At 41.1% G+C, this 9,969-nt stretch overlaps 1 protein-coding gene across 2 annotated transcripts; it reads right to left on the reverse strand.

Annotated features, from left to right (window-relative positions):
- Positions 1-145: 145 nt before the first annotated feature.
- galcb (galactosylceramidase b) lies at positions 146-7,868 on the reverse strand. Of its 2 annotated transcripts, none has more exons than XM_041848127.2 (17): positions 7,674-7,868; positions 7,462-7,530; positions 7,263-7,326; positions 6,970-7,083; positions 6,661-6,800; positions 6,506-6,544; positions 4,590-4,720; positions 4,225-4,380; positions 3,488-3,612; positions 3,035-3,162; positions 2,482-2,571; positions 2,304-2,393; positions 1,908-2,052; positions 1,545-1,725; positions 1,163-1,326; positions 825-901; positions 146-634 (listed from the first exon to the last, which is right to left on the reverse strand). In XM_041848127.2, exons 1-17 carry the CDS (start codon positions 7,812-7,814, stop codon positions 491-493), a joined length of 1,998 nt encoding a protein of 665 aa, XP_041704061.2. In that variant the 5' UTR covers positions 7,815-7,868; the 3' UTR covers positions 146-490. The 2 variants fall into 2 exon arrangements, with proteins under 2 accessions (XP_041704061.2, XP_041704062.2); XM_041848128.2 differs by lacking the exon at positions 4,590-4,720 and adding an exon at positions 5,964-6,091.
- Positions 7,869-9,969: the final 2,101 nt, after the last annotated feature.

Consider the following 9,969-nt stretch of genomic DNA (forward strand, 5'->3'; position numbering starts at 1 on the left):
GTGGATAAATGAAGATGTCTTATTGACAGGTAGCCTAGCGGTTAAAATCGTTGGTCCAGTAACAGAAAGGTCATTGTTATGAATCCCCAAACAGACTAGTTGAAAAATCTGTTGATGTGCCAAATTATGTAAGGCCATTGGGGGGCTCTCCCATAGACACCAATGCAATAGCAGCTGGGTCTGGTCTACTTAGTTCATTGTATATGAACCAGAAAAAAAGGAGCCAGTGAGATATCTCGCTTCCTCTTCCATCTCTGCTTGCACATTGACACACAATAGAAAGTATGGAATATTTGTGCCAATGCATGATTGTTAATGAAATATCACTGCGTCCAAATTAATCCCTTTAAAAAGTATTTGTGGAAATCAAAAAGCCAGCATTTTCTCATTTTACACACAATCACATTTAAGGGATCATAGAGGCATAATTGTGCCAATAAATACATTAATGACCAAGGTTTATTCACCACAAACACACACAGAAAAATGCTCATTTTGCCTCCACAGCAAAGTTGTCAAACTGTGCCAGTTCAAATGAGTGTGTTCCTATGGCAGCCCAGCCATTCTTTGGTCCCAATACCACAGCATCCTTCCATAGCGGATATCCATTCAGCAACCCTGTGGCATACTCCCCCTGAAAAAAGAGCGAGCTTTCTATTTAGTATAGCTAATGTGCCCATAGTCAGACAATATTTGACCCTACCAAGGTCTGGAAATCATTTAAATGAAAAACAAAATTGAAAGAGATGTATTTTGATGATGAAGATGAAGTTTCCCTGGAAATAGTTGTTGTACTGTTTCAGAGATTGAAGTTGTGAACATACCTCGACTGTGAGGGTTAACGTGTGCCAGCCGTACGCTCTCGTTCCAGACAGACCCTCTGCCAGTACAGTCTTGCCAACTGTGGAGTAAAAAGACTTGGTATATTGATTTTATCAATGGCTTGTGCATTACAATGATACATAATTTACTGATAAGCAGGCATTTTTAAAACTCGGGTATAAACATTAAGGCGCGGAAACTGATTAAACCTAGTCCTGGACTAAACAGTTATTTCAAAGGAGATTATCTTTTGACCATGGTTTTCAGTCCTGGATTAGGCTTAATCTGTGTCGGGGAAACTAGCCCTTACTGTGTGTGTGTCTATGAGTGAAATACTGACCTAGGTCATTGGTGACTTTGTAGGAGCCATCTGCGAACACCCAGAAGAAGACTCCCTTGGCGCTACGGACAGACTGCCCTCCTTTGTCCACTCTGGCTGCGATGAACACTCCTCCAGTCTTCAGCGTCTCCATGAAGACATCACACGTCACTGTCAGGTTCTGCCTGGAAAACATACAGTATACAACATTACAAATACACACCGTAAAACTTTCTTGACCTGAAACATTTTCCTTTCCAGGGTAATATTATTATCATTGTGGATTTGAGCAGAGGAGTCTAAGGCTTATTGCTGTAACACTATGTACACAATACACTACAAAGTGCACACTACGGCCCTCCAGGATAAGGGTTGGCGTCGGCCCTGACCAATGCCCTCTCACCATTTATAGTCTCCAATGACGCTGATGGTCTGGTCAGCATCTGTTGCCCAGGTAACAGGCATCTGTGTGACCACCTGACGCAGAGTGAAGACATGAGGACCAGGGTCCGTCAGGTTGATGTAATACTCAAACACCCCCGTCTGGTCAGCAAAGTCTGGGGCCTCAGAGAAGGAAGGGTTGGCTGCAGAGAGAGAGGAGAGAAAAGGGGAGAGCGAGAGAGAGAAAAGGTAGCGAGCGAGAGAAAGAAACAGACAAAAGCATTTATTTAATCATTTAAAAACATTAATTAGAATTTCCGGATCATTTGCAGGCTGCTTTTGGCAGATAAATAGAGTGACATTTCTAGCTTAAAAATGTACTTACCAACATTAAAGTCATCTTTGTAGACTTTAGGGAATGGGCCAGAGGGGGGTGGATCAGGGTAAGTCCCTTTCTGCCCAGTGGTTATGGTGGTTAACGTGTAAACCTCATCAACATCCAGGCTCAAGGTGAACGAACCATCAGAAATCTACCAGAGAGGGAGGGAGGGAGCATGAAACTCATGACAACATCTTCAACCTAAAATCATAAAAACTCTCATAAAAGTTTGTGAGGAGATGTGAAATGTCATGGGGGGAGTAATATCACTTTGTACAACACTCGCTCTAAAAACAAGATCCAAAGACTGAGTGTCATCCTGTCACATGTCAGCTTGTCAAACGCTTTCAGAGGCTGGCGTGCCATATTGCAGAGCTATTTCTGTCAGAGTAGTATGTTTACCTTGAAGGGGCTCAGTTTCTTGAAGAAGAATGGCTTTTTAGTCTTGAAGTCAAACCTTGACTGCCACACCTGTAGTTCCTTGATCGAACCCTAGGACAGAGAAATGCTTACTCAGACAAAGTAGCCTCTCAATCATTAAGTCGCCAGAAAAGTCTCAGGGGAACACAACAGTACTCACAAAAGATCCCTTGAGTTGGAATGTTACATTCTGGGCTGTGACGTTGAAGGGCAGGAGTGGAGGTCTGATGCACACAGAATGATCATGAGTCTGAACAACAGAAGAAAAATAAATAAATGTATAAACTAAGGTGATAGCCCGGTAGACAGATCTCTTTGTGTTTATATGATAAGAAATAATAAAGTTGCCTAAAGTCCAAAACCACTCTGGCTACCAGACTAGTATGCGACACCATCCTTGTAGCAACAGAAAGCTAAGTAGAAGTGAGCTGCTAGCTCACTAGACTTCCTTTTGCTTTTCTAAAGCTTAGATTGTAGACTCCTGAGAGAGCACAGCTTAGTTTGAAAGCGAAAACCTCATTAGGACATTGTTGACTTTCTCCATTCCAGTCAAAAGCAGACTTAATTACTATAATTGTTTATCCAAATTAGGAAAGTGTTCATAGCAGTGTACAATCAACAAGAGAATTAAGCCTTTTACTAACATTAGATGGCATTACTCAGAAAAAATATCCTGGTTAACAGGCATAATATACAGGAAGATAAATACTGACCATGGTTTCTATTACAACAGTGAGGTTTCCTTTACTGTCTGTCAAGGCAACATAACTTCCCCCGTGTACCAGATGCCCAACGGTTTGCAGATAGGTCCATCCAGGCTGGCTAAACTGGGTGGTGTGGGCTAGGATATAATATTACCTCATGTAAATCAATCAATGAAATTATTTTACTTTTTTAAATACTTGTCTAAAATATGTTTATAATGAATCAGGACATGGCAGCTAATGTCAATGCATCACACCTCGAAATTAAATGTGAGCTGGCGATACTTTTGGGGAAGCTTCACATAATGCTGAAGCAGCAATAATCCATTCAAAACAGTGACAAGGTAATCAAACATTATTGTGCTAATCTGTAGCTAGTATGCAAGTTAACTGTACCAATAATGAAACATCTGCAAAACAACAATGTTAGGGTGAACTATCTGTTTAAGTGCTGTGGGTTACCAGTTATCCAAATGGGTGATTCCACCACATAGTTCCCAGTCCAGGGCTCCTCTGCTGTCATTAAGCCGTCTCTCCCAAAGGGAAGGTCCTCATAGTAACTGGCTACCAGGTTCCAGGATATGGTGCTGAAACAATAACCACTCTTTCACAAAAAGGTAACGCTATGTAGCCTAAGGACAACAGGTAACCCTTTTAATGGCAGACAATGGGTCAGTCCCAAATGGCACCCTATTCCCTATATAGGGCACTACTTTTGACCAGGGTCCATAGGGCTCTGGTCATAAGTAGGGCACTATGTAGGGAATAGAGTGCCATTTGGGACGCAAATCATAACTACCATTATATAAGAGTGAGGGTTGTGTGTTTTGGGCACTGCGCTCTATCAGATTCTTATAGCTGCACCTTGTCTCAGGTTACCAACTGGAATTCATGCAGTTTGCTGGTTTTCATCCCAAAGTCACCTGGCCAATGGGGAAAACTCAGAGCAGCTTCAACTTCCCCAACTGCTCAGTTCACTTACCGCGGGAAATAGGGCAATCCTTAAGGTCAATCTCTGTGTTGATCATAGTACTACCCTCTCACCCTTGCGATACTAAGTCTGATTTTAGTAGCCTTGTTTAACCAGCCCAATCTTGCGAACTCACATTCTGTTGTGAAATGAAAAGTGAGCACAGGAGTCAGTCTGGTTCCATGAGGCTATGAGTAGAAATCAGTAACTATGACAGTTAGCTACATACGCAGTCATGAGTCCGTTGACATAGTTCTGGTTGAGGATCCGGGCCCAGCAGCCTCCTCCCACCTCGTCGTTAAAGGTGCTGTAGTCTTCAGACGACCATAGCTTCTTCTGTGTCTTCAGGGCCTCTATCACTGTGGTGGTGCCTGGGTAGTGGGCCCTGTCAGGCCACACAAATGGAATTATAAAAAGTGATGAACACACAAAGGCACACTTTTAAAAAAAATAGCTAAATAAGCGCTGTACATGCAGACTGTAGTTCTGAGGAATAACTTCTGAATAGATGGGAGAAACGCATGCAGTAAATTGAACAGAGGTGGTCTCTTCAAGATGTAACACAGTAGAAACAAAGTAGAAACACTCTCCTACCCTATCACGTCTACTGCTTCAGCCAGCTCTCGATCGACACACACTGAATAGGTTATGGGCTGCCAAAGGTTATCACTGGCTATGATTCTGACCCTCTCCAAACCACTCTTATCCAGAGTGTACCGCAGCAGCTAACCAGTGACAGACAGTCAGAAAGAGAGGCGAGTGAAAAGGTGATCATGTACTGAAGAACCATTCAGGACAGTTGACTACATTACTACATTCACATTTTACTTTAACATGTGCCAATGCCAAGCAATAAACGTAGCTTACATACTAGAGTGTGCACATTCTCTATTAGTATGGAATCAACTCCTGATAATGCTGTGGTTTGGGACTGTCATGAATATATGCACTAAATAAGATTATTCAGATATGCAGAAGAATGTAATGAAGAATGTATTTGAATTGGTACTGGTGCACTGAAATTCACTTAAAGTGATACTTTGGGATTTTGGCAATGAAGCCCTTTATCTACTTCCCCAGAGTCAGATGAACTCATGGATACCATTTTTATGTCTCTGCATCCAGTATGAAGGAAGTTAGAGTTAGTTGTGTGAGCCAATGCTAACTAGTGTTAGCGCAATGACTGGAAGTCTATGGTATCTACTAGCAGTTACCATAGACTTCCAGTCATTGGGCTAACGCTAATTAGCAATTGCGCTAACGCCAGTTAGCAACTTTCTTCAAACTGCACGCAGAGACATAAAAATAGTATCCACGAGTTCATCTGACTCTGGGGAAGTAGATAAAGTGCATTGTCAAAATCCTGAAGCATCACTTTAAACAAAGTAAACATTTATCAGGAATTGACTGTAATTGTGTTAGACAACTACCTCTCCTGACTGCTCAGGCATTAGAAGAAAAAAACTGCCACCAACATTCAGCTTTGTCTGACCACAACAGAGAAATCAAAGGTGTCACGCAGACTTCCTTATTGCTTGCCAAGTGTTCTAGAATGGCTGAGTGGTATAACTAACTCGTGACAGAAGCAAACATACCAGATCCAGGGAACTGAAAGACGAGACACACCCATGGAGAACTCATACTCTACTACAGTAAACCCCTGTGTGTTCAGTTCCTCATTCACCTTGACTGGCTTCTGGGTTTAATGATACCACGTTCTTTAACTTGTTACTTTAGTGCAAAAGCATCTGAGAGCATGTTTGTTTAGCATGATCCTTTGCATTTCTAGACTTACAGAATGCTATTGACTAAACCACACTTACAGAGAAATACCTGTGACATTAGTCAGCTTCACGTGAGAAATACCATGCCATGGAGGAAACAGAGTGATTTGCTGTGAGCCGGAGTTGCAAGGGCTGTTTTGTGTCACTTCAGAGCAAGCTGTGGTTCATGTTGTCCCTTACTTACCCTAGTACTTCAACAGCGTCGTTGAGGTACGGGTCTACACCCATGGCATTGGAAACATCCCAGTTGCCGTCTGCTGCGATGATGCCCACACCGGTTAGGCCAACTTTATCCAATGTGTCTCGGAGCACCTTAGTAACAAATGATATGCTCTCAGATGCAAACAGCTGATCTTGATCGGATTGTATGAACAATTCTCTGTATCTCTCTCTGCCAATAGCCTATAGACCTAAATCACAGGAGGCTGCTGAGGGGAGGACGGTTCATAATAATAACTGGAATGGAGTGACTGGAATGTATCAACCACATGGAAACCATGTGTTTGATGTGTTGGATACCAGTCCTTTGATACCATTCCATAAATGCCATTACTATGAGCCCGTCCTCCCCAATTAAGGTGCCACTGGCCGCCGGTGACATTAATTAAGTAATGGCTGCAACAGTAAAACCAAATGTTGGAGGCAGTTTTTTGTCTTCAAAGACATTTCACATTGTGTAATGGTAATGGCTGGTAAAATATGAACAGAAAACATGACAACACCAACCTTGATGTACTTGCTGTTGAAGTTCCGTTCATTCCAAATCTATATAGTTAGAAAACATCAACAGCATAACTTTAAACAGTAAGTGAATACATCATGTTTGTATCCAATTAGAATATTCTCAATACACAACCCACAAAAATGAATTGAATACACACCCCGACATAATCAATATTCAGGTCATGGTACTGTTTGGCTCCTATAATCCACGACACCACGTAGGATGCAGTTATATCAGGGAAGTCATATGGCCAGTTCTTCCCATGTCCAACCCAACCTGGGAAGGCCCATGGCAAGCCTGCAGGTACAAGAGGTAAAATGAACAGAGACTATTGTTAGCGAGAGACCACACCTGACACTTATCTGTCGAATCGTCGCAGATATTTCCAACTGTCTGTGTTCTAGTTTGACACAGAAATGAATGGGTATGGCAGCAATGAAAGGGTCTACTGCTCGTTCAGCCTCACCTATGAGAGTGATGTTGGGGTTCCTCTTCTTGGCTTCTCTCATCAGCCACCATTCATACCCTCGGAAGAAGTTCTCATCGTTCTCATAGTGCATGTGAGAGGGTTCCGTTCCATCTAGGGAGAAAAACTGAATGAACATGTACTCTTCAGCTAACATTACATTTGTAACTCAAAGCCACTCTCTGCCTGTGACATAATTGATAAACACAAAGTATGCTGCGCAAATGGCACCCTATTCACAATATAGTCCTGGTCAAAAGTAGTGCACTATAAAGTACATTTCCCATGTTTACCTGTGGTTTGGGCGTCACCTCCAATCTCCACTTTCAGGATGTGTAGAGAAGCCCCAAAGTTTGGCTGCAGACAGCAAATAAAAGTTACATACTGTTATGGATCTCACACCTAGATAAGATTACTGGCTGGCTACCTTGCATGAAATAAGATAAGAGGAATCAGACCTAACATAAGAATGTAAACAGTTGTAACAGCTACCTTGAAGAGGTAGTCCAATATCTGGCTGCGGTAGGGTTCTGCATAATTGACAAGTAGACGAGATGTTGCCTAAAACGAACAGGGAAAGGTGGTAGAAAGTGGCAAAACGATTTAGATTGCAACGCACTCTTGTTTTATTGATCGCTTCACAGTACAGGCGAACCAGGAAGTAGCTACTAGCCTAGTTTTAGCAGCTAGGATTCATTACATACCCCTCCACCACTCAAACCTCCAATGCCGTCAAACGTTCTTCCTAATCCAACTTTATCATCCAAAACGTAGCTCTCGGCAATGCAGATATCAAAACACAAACTAAAACACAATGCGATAGCAAAAGCTAATTTAGAAATCATCCTGACTAATGTTTACAGAAAGTCTGACTGCACAGTTAACGCCGCAAACTCACGAGATTTTATATAACCACGCCCCTGTTTAGATCATGTGACACTCACTAGCCATTGGATTTCGAATTTATATATTTTCTTACAGCGATGAGACTGGGTATAAATAACTGTCCCCCCTTTTATCTGTGTTTTTTGTAGATATATATTTTTACAAATTATTATAATATAATTTTCCTTGTTTCAGGTCAACATCATAAACAAATTGTGAATGAAACAAGGTAACATAAAACATAACATAACCAACACCAAAACAAGAACATAGAAAAAATATAAGAATTAAACATTCTCTTTCAGTTCTCTGCCCTTCATTTTTCATTACTTAAATATTTTTTTCTCATTCATTTTATTAACATTATTATTTTTTATTTTCCTTACATACCATTAATAATTTGACTGTTGCAAAATGTGTGGCTGTAGTGTGTAATATACCCCTAACAGAGTATAGAGGCCTATACAAGAATATATTTATTTTCTACAAGAAAGCGACCAGGGTCCAGTTGACCCATAAATCTATTGAATTTTTATATTGACACATCTTATGGTATGTGCAAGATTAGAGGGAAGAGAGAGCAAAAAAGGGTCCCATATTGTATAGAAATCTCCTCCCTTGTTCCTAAATATAGCACTCATTTTCTCCAGTGGTAACACTTTAAAGATCTCACGATACCACTGATTTATTGTTGGTGGCTGGTCTTTTATCCAGTTAAGGAGAATGCATTTGCGGGCCACAAAGAGTCATTTTTTAAGAAGATTGAGCTGTGCTAAGGTAAGTGAGGGTGTGTTCCCGACCACACACAGTACAAATAGCCATGGGTCCATTCTTATATGACATATGAACATGCCCCAGCTCCGTTTTGACATTTTCCCAGAAATGTTTTATTAATGGCCAAGTCCAAAACGGATGGCCATGAGTGCCTTTTTCCTTCTAACACTTACAACAGGTATCAGATAATTCTGCTTTCATTTTACTTTGCATAATCGTATATTGCATCTTGGGGTTGTATCACTGATGACCGTACCTCAGTGGGCTAGTTACACCTCGAAAACCCGACCCTATGCAACATAAACCTCATCCCCAGGTTATTGTGCACAGCACATATAATGCTGTGTTTATAACCAAGTGGGAAGGTGTTAATTACCTGTTGTGAAGTCAGAAACTGTTAGATGCATTCACGTTGATGTTCTCCATTTTGCTTTATGACCCCCACAAGTGTCATGGCACCAGGCCCAAAAATGTATTGAAGTGAATGGGGCATTTCCACGTCAAAGGTATACAGATAATTCCAAGGTAAAATTATAATTACATTTCTCAGATATCGGACAGACACTTCAAAACATACTTCCTTTTGCTTTATTTATGGCCTATCTGTTTTTCCATGTATGAATTATTAAATGCATTTCTATGGGCTAGCAGTAAGGCCAAATGCAATGTTTCATCAAATGTTTTTATTTATTTGGCCACCGAAATTGTCCTTAACCAAAACAATATATAGTCATATTAATTTTAATTATTGGACATAAAAGACTGTAAAAACACCAGCAAATCAGCTCCAATTGATTTTAATTTGGGAAATCTGTTCCAAAGTATTCCCACGCATAATAGAGTAATATATGTGATCGTATACAAATGTAAGCAAGGTTTGAAATTATTCTGTTTTAGTCAAGTATTATATCTGTTTGGGCTTCTTGCGGTCAATTTGCAGTCTACAAATTATTTGTAATTATGTTCCGGCCCCCTCACCATCCGCTCAAGAAAGAATTGGCCCAAGGCTGAATCTAGTTGATGATCCCTGCCTTATTCCCAAACTACATAGCTTGTTCAAATAATCACAGCTTGATGATGAGTTGGTTATTTGAATCAGCTGTGTAGTGCTAGGGCAGGGGAAAAACCAAAACACGCACCCAGGGGCGGCACAGGACTGAGTTTGGGAAACCCTGCCTTAGGGGATGACATCTCATGGAGACTTAACATTCTTAGTTTAAGTTTCTCCAGAAAGTGATGTTGCAGGCTAGCTCAGTGCTGCCCCCTCTCATTGAGTAACTCAATTTGAAGGCCGACCGGGGTACTGCAGGCTACGATTAGCAACTAATTTATCCTTAAACT

This window comes from Coregonus clupeaformis, chromosome 25, assembly GCF_020615455.1.
Source record: "Coregonus clupeaformis isolate EN_2021a chromosome 25, ASM2061545v1, whole genome shotgun sequence".
Taxonomy (NCBI): Eukaryota; Metazoa; Chordata; class Actinopteri; order Salmoniformes; family Salmonidae; genus Coregonus; species Coregonus clupeaformis.

What these genes read in the sequence shown, in the direction of transcription:
- galcb (XM_041848127.2), bottom strand. Translation starts at nt 7,814, where the DNA reads ATGATTTCTAAATTAGCTTTTGCTATCGCATTGTGTTTTAGTTTGTGT. An exon ending in GAGGTTTGAGTGGTGGAGGG is followed by an intron (nt 7,531 to 7,673) that starts GTATGTAATGAA and finishes TGTTCGTTTTAG; the next exon opens with GCAACATCTCGTCTACTTGT. An exon ending in GTCAACGGACTCATGACTGC is followed by an intron (nt 3,613 to 4,224) that starts GTATGTAGCTAA and finishes TTATTGTTTCAG; the next exon opens with CACCATATCCTGGAACCTGG.